At 44.4% G+C, this 17,767-nt stretch overlaps 1 protein-coding gene across 1 annotated transcript in view; it reads right to left on the reverse strand.

Annotated features, from left to right (window-relative positions):
• The window catches only part of LOC103354369 (ras-GEF domain-containing family member 1C), a 21,165-nt gene extending 6,371 nt beyond the window's left edge, over window positions 1–14,794 (reverse strand). Inside the window, exons 1-4 of the mRNA XM_008277711.1 lie at window positions 14,473–14,794; window positions 2,604–2,822; window positions 2,256–2,378; window positions 1,905–2,042 (exon numbers count right to left, since the gene is read on the reverse strand). Coding sequence (XP_008275933.1) covers window positions 1,905–2,042; window positions 2,256–2,378; window positions 2,604–2,816 — 474 coding nt within the window. The 5' untranslated portion in view covers window positions 2,817–2,822; window positions 14,473–14,794. The remainder of the gene's footprint in view (window positions 1–1,904; window positions 2,043–2,255; window positions 2,379–2,603; window positions 2,823–14,472) is intronic.
• Between the last annotated feature and the right edge of the window lie 2,973 nt (window positions 14,795–17,767).

Below are 17,767 nucleotides of genomic sequence, written 5' to 3' on the forward strand. Positions count from 1 at the left end.
AATCTGCTTTTTATTTTTATTTGCTCCTGCCCCATTTTTCCCTCACTGTGGGCTCATTTTTCACAACAAAAGTAAGTCCTGCGTCACTATGGAAACAGCACGCACAACCACGGCAAGAGCTCAAAATTTACCTTTGTGCAAAATATAAAAGCATAACTCATAAAATAAGAAAAAAGTACAGCTGAATATCTTTGACGAATACAGAAATACAAAAACCTGGAATCAACATGGTCATTTTTCCACACGGTCTTTCCAGTTCTAGGAAAAAATGCTGCATTTGCACACTGTTAATATTTTATTACCTAACTTTTGAATTTGCTTCCACAGTGTTCTTTGTAAACACAACCTGCAGTTCAGCCGAAAAAGACCTGAATTTTTGTTGTGCGACAGTTCATCACAGCTTCGTCACTTAGGTTTTTGGTTGTGCGGAGGAACTCAGAGTGTTTTGTTTCTTTACAGTATCTGGCTAGTGCAAACAGTAGTTTTTAAATGAGACACGTAGAAAACAGCTTAGATTTGGTCATTTTACTTGACTGAACTGTATGTCACATTTGATTAGTTCAAGTACAGTTGGAAAATCCAAAATCGAACAATTCTTTTTGGGTTTTTTTATGGTTTCTGCCTTTGATAAATTGGGTAAATTTGGCAATTTCTGAAAAAATAACATGAATTTCAAAGCGGTCAGCGGGTTTTGGGGTTCAGAGAGTTCAGGGATATGTGATAAAAGTTAATTTAGTAATGTCACAACACTGAAATGGACAATTACATAGATATGTATATACAAGTGAGTATAGAGTGAGTTTATTACTTTTGAAACTTTAAATCCATAATAATATTTCTAATTTAATAAAAAATTGAATGTTCTCTGTGTTCATATTTTCACTTGAAGGCTCAGTTCCTTCCTCCTTCACTACTGACCTCTCTATGACTGCATTTGAATCATCATGTAAATTTGCCCTGTATAGCATGTGAGTGTGTATTTAGAGCTAATGAGATGATTTGTAAATCCTATATATATGTGCAGTTTCGAGAAAACATTTAATCTCCATTAAGATTTAAAAGATGTAAAAACAACATATTTATATGTATATTGACACAATCTAATGACATATTATGGCTACAATGGAATTTGTCAGCTGAAGTAATACATGTTATTGAGGTTTTCACAGCTCAGCGTTGTTGTGCTGTGTGTTGTATCCAGGAATGTGTGTTTAGCGTCCCTCCCTCCCTCCCCTCCCTCCAGATGACCGCTCACGGAGGCCATTAGGTCAGTCTGTCTCACAAATGACCCAGAGCTCCCACATGTATGCACACACACCCATATAGTAGACAGTCAGCTGTAAATAGCAGCACATTCATCACCACCTGCCCCTCCTCTCTTTCTATCCTCCCTTCACCTCACTCCATTTTTCCTGCTCTCCGACACCGACCTCACCCTCCTCCTCTTCCACCTCCTCCTCTCCTACCTTTTCTCTGTGTGCCCCTGTATCCCATCCCCTCCCCCATTTTCTCCATCCATCTCCCTCCCTCTATTTTCCCTCGAGGCTGCAGATAGAACCACTCCTCTAATATCCTTCCTTCCTCTCCCTCTCTCCTGTAACGTAAGATTGTGTAACAGTTAGGCTGTGGCTACTCACCCTACGCTGACACTCTGACTCCTTCCATCACCCACCACAGAGGTAGTGATGATAATTAAATTTTGTTCCCCATCAGGGCATTTCTCACTGCAGCTGCAGCTTATAAACGCTACAATGACGACTTCCTATAGAGTGGATCAAAATCACGAGTCTTACAGCTCATCACATATTGTTGCTGATCCTTCTGAAACTGGAAGAAAAATCCCATCTTGTACAAAGATGATTGGAGCTCTATCACACGGCTGCAGTTACAGGTCATTGGCGTACCTCATCACACGGAGCTATTCTGTGGATGATGTCTTTAAAGTGTCCGACCATCTTCTCATCCCTGAAGTCGGACGGGAACGTCTCTGTCCATTCTGTCAGCAGCTGCAGGATCTTGGGACCAAACTTGCGCACTTTCGCCTGTTGTTGAAGAAATAAAAGAGGGTTTACTACCGTCTGAGCTCGGGACCGCATCAGTGAAGCCATCACAAAGCGGACGGCAAAAATCAGAGACTGCTTACATGCAGAACACAAGTATGCCTGAATGCTTCTGAAATGCCTGCCAACATTCCTCTTCATTAGCTTGGTCGCGTACATGCAGGAATATGTATTTATGTGTGGTGCAGTGCTGACCGTATCGAGTGGGCTCTGATCCAGCTGCTGCTGTTTGATGCACAGCTCACACACCCTCGCCAGCAGCTCCGGAGGAGGAATGAACAGACGAGCACTCAGCAAGAAGGTAAACACATAGGCTTTCTGTCAAAGGACAGAAGGAGACATTCACTAAGACATTCCCACTACATCAATAAAAACACTGCAGTTTCTGTAATTAAAGGAAGCAGAGTAGCACTTTAAGCAGCGACGTGGGGTTAATCATCTAATTGGCAGTACTGTCACTATAACTATAAAGCAAAATGGACTTCCTGAGGCGGATGGAGTTTTTAATGAGCAGTGGAGCCACTGTAGGGTATTTCAGCTTACCTCGGGGTAGTAGTCGGCAGTGGGCACCAGGTTCTGGATCAGGGTGTCCAGGGAGGCGGAGGTGATCGCGGGCCCATCAGCCAGGCAAGCCCCGGGCCCCGGGCCTTCCTGCGGGGCTTCCTCCTCCTCCTCCCCAGGCTCAGCACAGGCCAGATGAGGGCTGAAGCCACTGGGAGTGGTAAACATGGTGCCTGAGCACACAGTCTGGGGCATTCCTGACTAGAATACAAACACAGAGAAAACACTGTCAGCAGGACAGAATGGGCAAGAAGGATGAAGTTGGGTTTTATGAAAGGCAAACTCAAGTAATGTGAGCACGCTTGATTTGGCAGGAGGACATTAATTTAATGCAAATTTACTCCCGTCTTGTCTCCAGCACAACTTCTAATCATAGCCATACAAATAAGACATTGTGTATTTGTGTACATTTATAGCAGCTGATCTTCTTTGTGCACACCTACATTTAGAGACATCACCATTAGTGACAGAAACATGGCTTCAGTGGTCTACTAGAGGAGAAAACACTTTGCTAGGTGATGTAAGTGAGGTTGAAGATCAACTCTGGTTCATCTTTAATTGATCACTGTATGGTGTAAGGCTTATAGTGTCTTATAAATAAATGTCCATGTCTGATGAGTCTTTTTGTGGCAGATTATATTTGTTAAGCTTGGGACTGAAGGTCTTTGTTAACAATGTATTGTTATGTGTAAGAAATGAGATTCATATTTGACGAGTGTTTCTTCAGTGATTAATTTTCGACATCATGGGCAGTTGTACATCCGTGACACAATGAATTACTTAACTAATTAACTAAGGCATCATTCTGTTTTCCTCCCTCCCACAGCACTTAATCTGCTAAGCCTCTACAACAGCCTGCACACCTTTTTCTCCATCTTTTTTTGTTCATCCTCCCAGTGTATCATTTCTTATTCATCCCTATTCTCTGCAGCAAATGCTCTTATTTCCTCCACCTAATGACCCTCTGTGGCTGTTGGGGAATAACCCCCCGGTACGTCCCCAACCAATCGCCCCAACTTCCACACCGACAAGCCAGAGGAGAGAATAAAAATGGGTCACTCAGCCTCCAACACTGCCCTGCGTTTCTTTCTCTTTAAGAATGTGTTCAGTTACACATTTTAAAAATTCAACAAGCTTTTTCCCCTCAATGGAGCAAACCTGCAGCTGTAGTAGAAAGGCGCACTTAACATACAGTAAGCGAGAGTGGAGATACTACAGAAACAGAGAGCATTGTGCTCCTCGGGGTGCAATTACCATCATCAGCCATCACTCTCATGTCACTTACATAAATGTGACATAACAGAAAACCCTCTTTAATTACCAAGTTTTAAAATGCAAAGGTAGAAACATTTTAAAAAATTGGTTAAACCGAATGAAAATTTGTGCACGCCAATTAGCAAGTAACTCATTTTATACTTTTAACACCACTTGGCTTCCACACATCTGCGTTCTACATTCATTTGACTAAAAACTCATCTACCTGTAATTGGCAGTCATGATCACCAAGGACAACTGTGGTTTCTATGTGCCTTCAGTTGTACAAAGCCTCTCTGGCTGCACGAGTCACGAGAAAGGCAGCGAACCCGCATGCTGACAGCAAGACCTTGAGCAACACGCAGGAAGTTATTTCAGATGTAAACACGGCGTATTCTTCCTGCTGTTTGTAGCGCAGACAACAGTCAGGGTTGGCTCAGAATGTGTACACATACAAATACATATATATACACACTAAATACAGCAGAAAAACAGAGGAGCGCTGAAATAAAGAAGCCCTCTGCCCCATCTAATGTTGTCAGATAGGGCAGAGCTTTACTGGAACTACTTTAATGACACTAAAAACAACACGAGAGAGCATCTGCAGCTATGTGGCACGACATGACCACATCAGTTACCGTCCTAAGACACTGCAGGTAGCATTCCTCTGCGGCCTTTCTTTCCTCCTCCGGCGACCTTCAGGCCCCACCTCGATAAACCGATGTCACGGGTCCCCGTGGTTAAAGGTCAAACACTCGGTGGCATGTAGAACAGCGGTTCATGTCTCAAGTTTCCTGTGAGAGGCATCCAGCTTGTCTTTGTTCCTCCACATTTCCAGCACTTATTCATGCACTCATGCACACCTAGACGCAAACACACACAGACAGGCACACAAAAGGCTGGAGGAGGAGGGGGTGGTGGGGATCTAGCTTTCTGAAAGGCGTCTTCATAGCCCTCCTTCCCACTTACACCACTGACACCCGAAGCCATATCTCTCATAATATCTGTTGTGGTTAAAGAGGGCCGACATCCTCCTGTCTGTTTCTCAAAGCTATAATCATAGCTCCCCATTCCACGCTGCTCTGTGAAACACTGACAATAACATGTGACAGGGGGAAAAAAAAAGAGGTGTTTAAGTGAGTGAATGATACTCTGCACTGAGCTGAAGCTATACGCCATACCTAAGAGGGAAAACCCACGCGTAAGAGTGAATAAATGGGTATTTAAATAGCTCATTTCACAGGCTTAGACATTACCAAAGACATGCATTGAGAACTATTCCCACCTTAATCCAAAATGCAGCTCTAAAATATTCTTAAAACAACATTTTTCTGTGTAGAAAAGTTATTGCCAATGTCTAGATTAGGTTCCAAAACAGGCAATCCCAGGGTGTCCTTGCAGTGACCTCCTCTAGATTGGATTACAACACGCAGCCACGGAGAAGACATGGCCTGATAAACACAGAAACTGACAAATCCAACGCGCCTTTAAAAAAGACAAGGATGCAGAAGAAGAGGCTTTGTGATAAATAAAAGGGAACTTCCTTTATGCGAGGACTGGCAGGAGCACAAAGTCTGCTCAGCTCTCGGTGTCTGTGTGACTAAATCCAACAGTTTATCTGAGTCATTTCATGCATACAAACACGCTCACACCCCTCCGTCTCTGTGTTTGTATTCGTACGTATATGGGAGTGACGGAGAGTTTTTTATTCTACGTGCTCACACTGTCAACCATTTCTTCTATCGCTCACGATAATCTCCACTCTCCTTATTTCTCGCTGCTGCCTTTCGCCTCGGCTCCCCCCCGCTCCTCCCTCCAGCAATTCTCAGGCTCTGATTCATTATTTCATCACGGCTCCGCGTCTCCCGATGCCGATAACTCACAGTTTGTGGAACGTGAGCAGAAGTCAGTCATGTCGCTCCTCTGCAGGTGTGTGCATTGCGCAATAGACCAGCCACTGTCTGCGTGTGACAGGTGATGACCTTGTTTTTTGCCGCGCCACTAAAACGAAGCCAAGATGATTTTGGGGGGGTTATGATTTAGAGAGTTTGAACTGATATAGTGAATAAATATTTCACAAAAAAGACATGATGCATTTCACACTTCCAGCTAGAGCCAGATTATGTAACTTTGGTTGAGCAGTGTCATCAAAACAGAGGAAAAGGTCACATGCAGAAAAGAGTCAGAAAGTCAGCAAACTGACTCACTAATTCAAGGTTTGCTACACATCAGCCGTCATAAGCTGTTGGCTATACCACGCCATATTACTCAAACAATTCGCAAATTCTCACTTTCTACAAAACCCATGCCTTGTTGTGAACTCCCAGGGAGGACCATCCTACCCGACACTGAGTCTTATGACTGACAGACGGAAATAGAATCAATACTTCCTTTAAAATTTCACAAAGGGTTACTTTTTCGGACTAGATTTGTTATTTTACAACTGCATTGCTTATGCCGCATTTCCTACCGTGTGAATAAGTCATCCACAGCTGTACTCTATGTATAACTTGTTTCCATACCTCCTGATACGCCGCGGCTCCCTCTGTGCCTGTCACATCGCATCAAGGCTGCATGAAAAAACACACCGAGAAACAAGCAGCTAAGAACAGGTGAGTGTAGCTGTGTGAGCTCTAATCCCCCCTGAGATCTCCGGTAGCTGGCTAACGGCAGCCCTGCACTCTGTCTAGACAGCTGGGGGAGTGTCATTGTTCAGGGCCCTTGCAGTGTGTGTCTGTGTGTGTGGATGTGTGTGTGTTTTGTCTTGTGATCCTGTCAGGCTGTTATCGTTGTCATCAGGGGATCCGCCTGCTTTGTTCTATCATGATTAACAGAATGGCACTGTCTGGAGACACACAATCTCTATCAGCACCCTTGACTGTCTACTGGCTACGTGGCGCGTGTTGATGAAACAACGGCATTCCTGACACGGCCGAGCAGCTTGAAGCTGTCAAACTGCCTCACAACTCAGTTAATCTCTGTCTCCTAATAGTCATTTCTATTTTGCTCTCTGCAAAACCTGTTTTACCAAATAAATATTAGTCATACCTCCTGTATGTGTGTGGGTTTGAGCTCAAGGGAACGGTGACACAACTGCTGAAAAATGTGCTCTTTGGCTAAGGAGGTTGATGGATGAGCCCAGTCAGCATTCGAGACAGCTCTCCATTAAGACCAAAGAGGCTTCTTCGGAACAAATCAAACCGCCGTCTAACCTGCACCATTAGGAGGTCAAGGGTCAAAGGTGGGGAGTTAAGGTTCCTTTGTGGGGGCAGGTGCAGTACAGTAGCAGCCTGGTGGCCAAATGAGTGCAGGGATGTTGCTGTAATACTGATAAATATATATACTTATATTGGCTTTGGCTGCAGTTGCAGTCATTTGTAAAACAGGCTTTGACAAAAACTTCCACAAAGGTCACTGACTTGGATTCACTGGCAGTGCTGCCGTGTCCATTTGTCTTCATTTAAATCACAGTTAAGGACAACAAACCTGTCTGTAGGTCAATACTCACATTATTTTCATAGTAGCAGAAACACTTCACATCCTGTAAGGCAGGGATACTCTACTTGCCTTGTCTAGGGGAAACTTCAGGGGCCAGATAATCAACAAACAATAATATTTTTCAGATGAAATGAAGAAACATTAAAATGGCTCAAAACTCATTTGTCTTTAAAATTTTATAGTCTCAAAATCAGTGAGTAATAGCGAGGAACATTATTTAACATTTATCATCACTGTGATTAGAAAATGGTCCGTGGGCCCTCTCGTACCCTTGTGCGGGCCTGATTAGGCCCAGTGGCATTAACTGAGCACCACTGCTTTAGGATCTAAATATTGTGAGATGCTAAAAGATAAATCATGTATCAGTTCTTGAGTTTGGGCAAAATAGAGCTGAAGTTTGAAATACAGAAAAAAATCCTCTGTCGGTTTTCAAAAACCTCAAACTCTATGTAAATTATTAGACAAGCCCATAAACAACATTTTTATCTTTGCCCAGAGGAACACTTACTCAATAAGCTCCATACAAGTGGGTTTCCAAAGTTGTTTCCATGTCCTTGAGCTGATACACAAAGGCCAATTCAATTTATTACTGCATGAGCAGGCGTTACTCAACTTATAAGGGCTTCATATTTGTTGTTGACAGGCTTGATCATGTAAACTACTCTTTTATCCCTCAATAGGAAATGTATATTGTTTATGTTTTTTTAGATAAAAAAGCTTTCCTTTATTTGACTACAAATCTATTTCTTATCATATTTAGGGTCTTGTACATACTGTAAAGTACATTGGATCTACTTTTGCACATTCCTGATTTAGGACTTCTCACATCTATCTGATCAAACCTCAGAGGATACGACATGTTGATACTGAGAAACACCACAAAGCAGGAGTGAAACCATGACGTGACGCAACGCTATTCTTAGAAGAGCGGCACAGCATCAGAGGCGAGAGCAGCAAATATCCGGCACGGGTATTGCAGCAACACTTTGTCTTATTTCTGTGGTTGCTTCCTGGTTTCAGAGATCACAGTTAAAAGCAGGTATAAAGACTGAGGTAAAGCTTGGTAGAACGCAATGTTAAACTTGTCTCCTGTCAGACTCACTGAACTCCTCCCTCCCTTTGCAGACTCCATCATCTGACTTCCAATCTCCCACCTCCTCACCAACTAATTTACATACTCTAACACTTCCCTTCTAATTTAGGACCCACATGTTCGCGTCTTCATCGCTGTACGATTTCAACACTTTGTCTATTTCGGGATTGTGCTCTAAAAAAGCAGATACTCGCGTATTTTCGGTCCTGACACTGTTTCCCGTTCCACAGAGTATTGCAGCGCTGGCCTAAATTTTCCAGTGTTCTTTGAAAGCTGAAATGATGCGACTGGAGAAATAATGGAGTATTCTCTTGATGGCGTGGGCTTAAAAGAAAGTAAACACCTCTTTGTCATCCAGCCTCCTCCTCCTCCACACGTCCCCTCCGTTTCTCCCCTTCCTCCTTTATCTCCCTTTCCACGGCCTACTTTCTAATGTGCCCAGTCAGGACGCTTGTACAGATGGCCCTGCAGCAGCCTGCTCTCCCAATGGGAGACGCTGGCATGGGAGGCTTTTTGGCCCTCTGCCCCTGCCATCATCCCCAGTCTCTACAGGAGCCCAAAAGTGTATTGGCGTCCAGACCGAATGTCGAGATGCAGGGGCCGAGCCAATCTGGCTGCTGAGCTGCACAGCGACTGCCTGGCACAGCTGACAACACAAGAGACCGCAAAATACCACACATGTCACTGCACACGCGTTGCAACAAAATCAAACCAGCGCACTATTGTTAGTTAATGGTGCGCGTATGTGAGCTTTGGGAGGAGCGGAGCTGAAAACAAATGAGTTCATTGTGTCTTGAAAAAACACATGCATGCACACTTGCACCCACGCTGCAGCCAAACACAGGGTTGAGTTACAGTCCAAGCATTCCGGTTCCCCACCCATCCCTCTGCTGTGATACAAGCCTGACAGAGGTGGGGAATCGCAGTCCAGGCTCAACAGGGACACGCTCCCCAAATCCTTTTCATTGGAATTCCCCCCGTAGCGTCCTAGCGGGGCTACGTTGATATTCTGGCACCTGTTCCATACCCAGCGGCTCCACTGGTAAAACTCACTGGGAATTCTCCTCCGCGAAGACGCCCTTTTGCATGTGTGCATCCATCGTCATTCCTGAGCCTGTTCGGACACAGCTGCGAGCATGCGAGTGTTTTGGCTTCCCGTTTTGCGTATGCCTGTGCTTACAAAAGGCCTGAGAAAGTGCATCCAAGTCCACGTGAAGTCATTGCTTCAGTGTAAAAACAACCATCTGTCCTAGTGTTCCTCCAAGAGGCGCGGCTACACTTCCCTGGCATTTGAACCAAACTGATTGAGATAAAGCAAGATGCCACATGAGAGAAACTGCAGACTTCTAATCCCAAAAGTCAAACTATTACCTCACTAAAATTTACATTTAGATGGAATTTAGATCAGTATTACACAAAACCATTACCCGGGAAAAAGTCTGTGCTTTTGAGACCGAATTTAAAGGTTGAGCACCATCATCCACTGACTCCACTTTGGAACCACTTCACGCGTGCGAAAAATACACTTCTGAATCCATTTCCCTAGTTTGGCGAAGATAAAAATGGTGTATTAAAATGAATTGAAGGTCTCTGACATGATGGGTCTGGGCAATCTATCATGTTACTGAGAGATAATTGGTCCTGAGCACAGATTGGCTCGTAGTGAGCAGATAGCACATGTCTGAGTCTTGAGTGCCCTAAATCTGTCATTCACAATGGCCATAATGCTTTAAAAAACAGCCATGTATTATTCATAATATTCCAATTTACAGCAACCCTTGATACAATGTTCCTTTGAGGGGAAAAGGACAAGAGTGATTTTATCTCTGTTCTAAACAGGCATAATTTTGCTTCAAGTGCTACTTATGAGGAATTACTGGTTCGCCAAATGAATGGAGAAAAATGGGAAGAAGAAAAAAAAAATAAAATACAACGAGAGCATCCAGACAGAAAAGCTGAATTAAACAATGCCTATGTGCAGCTACCTCAGTGGCCAGTTAAGCGCCTTTTTAAAATTAGACTAAACGCCCACTCAGCAGTGTATTACTCTCAGTCGAACCTGCACAATAACCAAACTAATGAATGAGATGGTAGCAGATGCAAATCTAATAACCACATGTTACTAATTTCATCACGACTGTCTCCTTTCCCAATAAAGCGAATCTATCTGCTCATTACAACCAGCACCGGCGGAGGCCATGCGGCGTGTCACTGCTGATGTATGATGTCAAAGCGCACTAATTAGTGTTAGGGAGTTGCAAGGCTTGGGCTGTTCACAACTCATGTCACGTGTATTTTCACGTGATTTAGAGAAAGGCAGCGGTCAGAATAGTAAATGGCAGTTAACCACACTTATGCCATGTGAGGTGCTCGCCGGCCATCAGGAGCAACTTGGGGTTCTGTGTCGTGCCCAAGGACACTCCGTTAACCTTACGATTAGATGACGACCCCACTTGAGCCACGGTCGCTCCAGAATGCCTGCTTCGCTAAAGATAGATTTTGCAATTTTGGTTGGTGATTGTTGATATTTAGACAATTAGCATGAGCCAGATTTACCCTCCATCTCGCTCCTGCTGCCCTCCCTTTCCCCCGTTCTTGTGCACAAGAGTGTAAACGTGCATGTTTAAATAGTGTTATGTCAATCGGTCCAGGGTTGTTGTTTTTTTGCACTGTGTAACTGTGTCTAACACCAGATTTGTGGGGGATTTTAGCAGACAGTGCGAAGAAATTCACTGAATTTGACTCAAAGTGTATGACATTAAAATCACTGACTCTATCTTTAATCCACAACTAGGTTTACATTGTTTATGGACAACACAATACTTAGGACCTCTATCATTTTTGTGACATCGACGTTTTCTGAAATTGCACTATTTTTTGACAAAAACAGGCTTGAGTTTTATCGTTCATGTACTATGAAACAGATTAATGCTACCTTCATACGCTGCACAGTAGTCTAATGTCAACAAATTAAAAGGGGATTTCCTTCGTGGAAATGTACACCACTCCACCGCAACAATAAAACCACCTGTCTAATAATGTGCAGGTCCCCACCCCACATGCTGCCATTACATCTCTGAATCATCAGGACAGGAACCTTTGGGGGTTTCCTGTGGTGTCTGACACCTCAATCTTATCAGATGTTTAACGCTTGTAAACTTCACCAGTCGAACAAGAATTTTTTCTTACATCAACCGTCTCATTAAGGATTAAATATTCATTGCTGTGGGTGCAGTTTGGCCAGCACCAAAAATGACTTCCTCGAAAAAAATGCCAGCATGTAATTCCTAATAAAGTGGCTGCAGTAGCAAAGCTCAGCGGGTATTATTTGGAAACCTTTCCTTTATCACCTCATGCCTCAAGTGAGCCGAGGCTCTCCGGCCAAGAACAATTTCATTACTCGGGGCCTATATCTGACGGAGTAATCTATATGCTTACTGCAGCGGTTTATTGAACACACGAGGGATCTAATCATATTCCATTGCTTTTGTGACCCTGCCAAATCCATAAAGACTGACCACCGGTAGCTGCCCATACGACAGCAGGCAGGCCGTGTGAAGGCAGCTCAGGCCGGAGAGCGCCGAGCGTTTCCATGGAGTCAAGGCTCCAGTTGGGAGGTAATTAGATGCCTGTTGAGTCTCAACTGTGACACCTCCTCCTCCTCCTCCTCCTCTTTCTTTTATTCCATCAAAACCCCTTGTTTGCCCTTGCTCTCGTCTCCCCTGACAGAGACTCAGAGTGATTCCACATCTGAACCCTCATCTGCCGCGACCCGTCAGCGAGATCAGTCTCATCATCCCCGAGTCGGTGGCAAAGCCGCCGTGCAGCCAAAGGACATCCGAAGGCCTGTCAAGTGCACAGGCCGTCACAGCGTCATGTCCCTTTGTCGGTCGAGCTCCTGCTGAGTTGAGAAGTTATTTATGTGAGGTGTGAAAAGAAAAAAACCCAGATAGTCCTAACAATCAAGGGTCATTGGGGAAAATTTTGGTAAGGGTTGTATTGTTAAACAGGGCAAATTTACACACATTTATCAGGAATATTGAACAAAATTGGAAAGAAACAAACAGGTAGCGCTCTCTATTTATAGTTTTACTAATCCTAAACTGTTTCAGGTTATTGTTAGGCAATATTAGTATTACATATTTAATAACGTACAATTTTAAAGCTGGAAATCCCTGTGAAGGAGTATCACCAGTCAAACTTTGTAGATTTCGGTTTTGGCCAGTAAACACAGTCGTGGAATTCTGTCATGTTTGTAAAGTAGAATCGCGTGTGATCTATGACACACACACTCACACAAAGCCCTTCCCCCTCATACAACACACAGCCATAAACCTTGTGCTGGTGATAAAGCCGTCATTGCGACCAGACTAACAGCTACTGTGTTTACCTCCCGGTCAACCTGCCTCCTCTCTCTCTCTCTCTCTCTCTCTGTACTGCCGACACACTGTGGCCTCCCTCTCTCTGGAAACTCTCTCAGTCTCACGACAAACCAAAGCGATGCCCTCATTAACAGCACACCTGTTATTCTCTGCAGACTCGGCCTGAATCTGGAGGAAACAGTGAGTCCATGTCTGTACCTGCACACTTGTTACCATCTGACAGACCCTCTGCTCCTGTGAGTCATACCTGAACACGCGCTATCTGCTGCGCTGTTAGAGCAAGGTGTCGTTCCAATTCACAACCATGCGATCGCTGGGGGCGGCCGGGGGGGGCTTTATGGGGTCAGCACAGACAAGGTCAACTGAATTTTAAACCCACAAGAGGAGGAACAAAGAGCTGCACGGTGGAGAGGGGGGGGCTCGATCACAGGAGTCAAAACTGGATTGAAATAATTCACGAGGTTATCCAGAATGGATCACATGCACGACTGGAGGGAAGCAATGTCATCAAAAAAAGAAATGTTTCAAGCACATACTGAGAGGGAAGATGAGAGCATGCAAATACACATGGGTTGCATCCTGAGCGTAGGGATGAGAAGGCAGGTGTTAAGAAAGAAGTGAGAGAAGCTGCCTGCTGGAGCGCCGTGCTGCACGAGCAGTGGTCACGATATGTGATGCCCCACTCCAGTGTTTTACTCTTTGTTGGGTGGGTGGTGGTGGGGGGTTGGGGAGAAGGATGGGTGTGGGAGCAGGAGAAGCTGCCTTACTGGTAATATCAACAAACCCCGGCTAGAATTTCCCCCCACCTAACTGGTTTTTCTTTTGACAGGAACCGGTCTTACTTTCATCCACTTTGCAGTAAGCTGCAGGAGACAGATAACAAATCCTTTGACTTTGTATTGAGGTTGGAGCTATGTGAGCTGCTCCATCGCCCCTGGGTAAAAAAAACAACAACAAAAAAACACAAAAACAGGCTTCCTATCACAATTTTTTTTAGTGGATGATGCAGATTTTTTTTTCTTGTCATTTCTAGATGTGAAATATCAACAGGGCCACACCTGTTTACTCCATCCTGCCTCCCTGAGAAACACTGACATTTTGTTTTAGCAGTGAATTAATGAAGCAGGGAGTTTACACAGAGGCAGCACTCCCACGTTAATGATCACACAAGATGAGATGCGTGGAAACCAAAACCACGGTCCACCTTCGCTTCCAACACCACGGTGACATGTGTGACATTCCGAGCTGTGATAAATGTGTCATAGGAAGGAGACGCAGCGAGTCCAAAACAAGCTGGATCCCCTTTAAACACACACACACACACACACACACACACACACACACACACACCGCTGACTCACGCCTCAGACCGTGATGCCTCCATCGTAGTAAAGTGATGCAACTGCACCGATTTATCCAACGCGATAAGCGACCATGATGACATCACCGGCGCTAGTAAACTTCCAACTGTGACGACACTCCGCTCGCGGGTCGTCAAATAACTACACACACTCGCACGCGCGCGCACACACACACACAAAAACGCGCACGCAGGCTGTGGGCGTGAGCGCAATCTCAATATGCAAATACGGTAGTTGTTGCTTTTCTCAAATCCGCCACTTACCCGCACTACACTTTGATCCCCATGTTTGATCCGACTTGATGTCAAATCGATGGAACCGCCAGATATTCCCAGATTGATTACAGATCAGCTGGCATCAGTGTAAAGGGGGGTGGAGGGGAGGGGGGGGAGAGAAGTCGGAGCCGGACTCCGGAGGCGCAGTGTGCGGGGATGTGAGAGGGCAAACCGTCTGCGGGTTAGCGGCTGGCTGAAGGTCCGGGATGAGGGCAGCTCGGTTCCGGTGAAGCGGCGCGTCCCTGAAGGCGTGGCGACCCGTCCTGTCCTGCGCCACGGAGACACGGCGGACTGCACAGTACATCCACACGTCCTCGGAGCGAAGTGATCAGACAGGAGGAGAGCAGAGGAGAACTACTCACACCGGTCAAGCAGGCGTCACAACGCGACTTCTGGTTGAGGTTTTCAAAATAAGACGCGCACTGCCGGTTCGTTTGAAGACCTCGTTGCACTGCTGCCATGTTGTTGTTTGAACAAAACAGTGTATGAAGAGTTAATTTGCAAAAACAGATAACTCCATCTTCATAAACCGTCAGAAAACTCACATCGTCTACCTGAGACAATATCAACCAAACTTAAGTTATCTCTACTTTTGTCGTGTCATTTCTACTGAGTCAAATCCACTTAACTTCAGTTTGATTGATATTATCTCAAGCAAACAACAAATAAAATAAGTTTTCTGAAAATCTACAAAAATGGAGTTATGTGTTTTTGAAAATGAACTCTTCATATTTAAGATCTCAGCGACTTTAGTGTCATTGATTTCTGAAATAGCACTGCTGAGCTGTATCATTCATGGTACATTCATATACTATGAAACAGATTTATGTTGCCTTCATAATTTAAGACAATGATCTGATACTACCAGATTATACCATCTCTATCTATCCACCACTTAATCCTCACTAGGGTCACGGAGGGGCTGGAGTCTGTCCCAGCTGACTTAGGGCAAAGGCAGGGGACACCTAGGACAGGTCACCAGTCTATCACAGGGCTGAGAATTAAAGGCATGAGGGCTCATTCAGGACCCTCTGTGCATGTTTAACAGCAGTCTTTTCATGGACTGTTTAGGGCTGGGTGTTCTTACCTCCCAATCTTTTTCAAGAACAATTCAATTCAATTCAATTCAATTTTATTTGTATAGCGCATATTTACAACAACAGTCATCTCATAGCGCTTCACAAAGGCAGAAACAGAAACACCCAACAATCCAAAACATTTGGATTCCCTATAAGCTTCAGCACTCCGAACAGCTGGAAGTAAAATAGGATGAAATCAAAAACCTGAATCCAGGATTTAAAATGTTGACCCAAACAATGTGCATCAGTTGACAAGTTTCACTTCGTGCTGTAATTAGTAGGCGTGTAGCTTTTATTTTGAAGGTAGAGCTCATTTCCGGTAGTGTGCTGTAATATCTGTAGTTTGATGCTGCGGTGGGAAGCAGCGATACACTCCCTCTCTCCCTCAGTCCCTGCATACACACTCTCCAGTTTAGACCTCTGCTGTGTGTGGTGTCATTTCTTTTACAGATTATATCCTCTTTCATTTGACAGAACTGTTTAGAGACAATGGAAACCATTTAACCAGTGAAATAACATGTATTGGAGAGTTTATTCACTAAGGCTGTGAATATTGCAGACCTGCATCGCTTTGAATCCCTCTCCATCAGTTTCAAAACCAGTAGGCCTGTCAGAGACACAGCAAGAATGCTAATTTACTCCTCAGAAATGGTTTGGCTAATGAGTCATCCCATTACAAACAATCTCAGGACAAATGTGGTTCTGCAAATTACAAGTAACACTTTTTAAAATTTGTAATCCTCAGGCAAACCATCTTCTATTACCGCGGCCTGAGTGACACTTCATACTATGACCCCTGAATGAAAGGACCATTTCTGAAATGAGACGCTAAAACACATAATTGTATTTCCATTAAAAGCTGACTTAATTAATGCCATTAGCCTGATACAGAACCAACAGTGAAGGAATGTCTGAAATCCTCCCTACTGAGTGGAGATGGGATGTTGGAGTGATGGATTAGGGGAGGGGGATGTTGCTCGGTGTTATCCTGGTTGTCGTAACATTTCTTTTTTTTGTGTTGCATGCTTGAGTTGTGAGTTATTGGAAGGTAGTAATTAATTTGACGCAAAGCATTAGAGAGAGTGAAGGGGGAGAGATGGACCAAGAGAAATAATTAAGCGGATGAGATGCAGAGTGGTAAAGGTCCTTGTCGGGCCATGAGGGTTTGTGTGTGAGCTGCTGTCCCTGGAGCTTTGATGCCTGCTGTTGGGCCTTCTGGATGAGGGAAAGGACGGGTCTGACATTGCAGCAGAGGACAGAGATAAATCTCCTTCTCTGTTTTATTCACACACACATAGGCAGGTGCAGAAGGTCCTGCTACACTGAGGGGTGAGAATGAACCGACGAGTACGCATGCTGTTCCATGCATGTTGACCTATTTGTGTTTCACGGGACATTACCTTAACCTTAAAGAACATTTCTGGTTTATCACAACTTAGGTCTATTGATTTCTATTGATTATCACTGCATTTTATTGACCAGAGCAGATGAGATTAAGGGGTCATCACGAAAAAGAAGTCAGATGAAACAAGCCCAGTATCCATCCATCCATCCATCCATCCATCATCTATACACGGCTTAATCCTCACTAGGGTCATGGGGGGCTGGAGCCTATCACAGCCAACTTAGGGTGAAGGCAGAGGACACCCTGGACAGGTCGTCAGTCTATCACAGGGCTACACTTAGAGACAGACAACCAAGCACACTCACATTCACACCTACAGACAATTTTGAATCACCAGTTAACCTCAACATGTTTTTGGACCTTGTGGGAGGAAGCCAGAGAACCCACACTGCACGGGGAGAACATGCAAACTCCACGCAGAAAGATCATGAACCGGCAACCTTCTTGCTGTGAGGCAACAGTGCTACCAACTGCGCCACCTTGCAGTCCCAAGCCCAGTACATTGAAGGGATTTCATATACATTGGACAACTCTGACTCTCCTGATTTAACATTTCATGACACTGTAGGGAGCAGTGAGGCCAAAGCAAGGCTGTGCATACAAAAGACCACATTCACATTGCCGATCTGCTGCGAAATCTCTCTCTTTTTTTCTTCACTGTAATCAGTCAGTCTTTCTCTTGAGTCTTTCTTTAAGCTTTACCAATCATCATAGTTTCCTAATTTATTTTAAATAACTGGCACTGGATGGTAAAATACAGTTTGGAATGAAATGTGATCTAAGATTTAGCAGAATTGGC

Source organism: Stegastes partitus, unplaced genomic scaffold (genome assembly GCF_000690725.1).
Source record: "Stegastes partitus isolate 25-593 unplaced genomic scaffold, Stegastes_partitus-1.0.2 Scaffold106, whole genome shotgun sequence".
Taxonomy (NCBI): Eukaryota; Metazoa; Chordata; class Actinopteri; family Pomacentridae; genus Stegastes; species Stegastes partitus.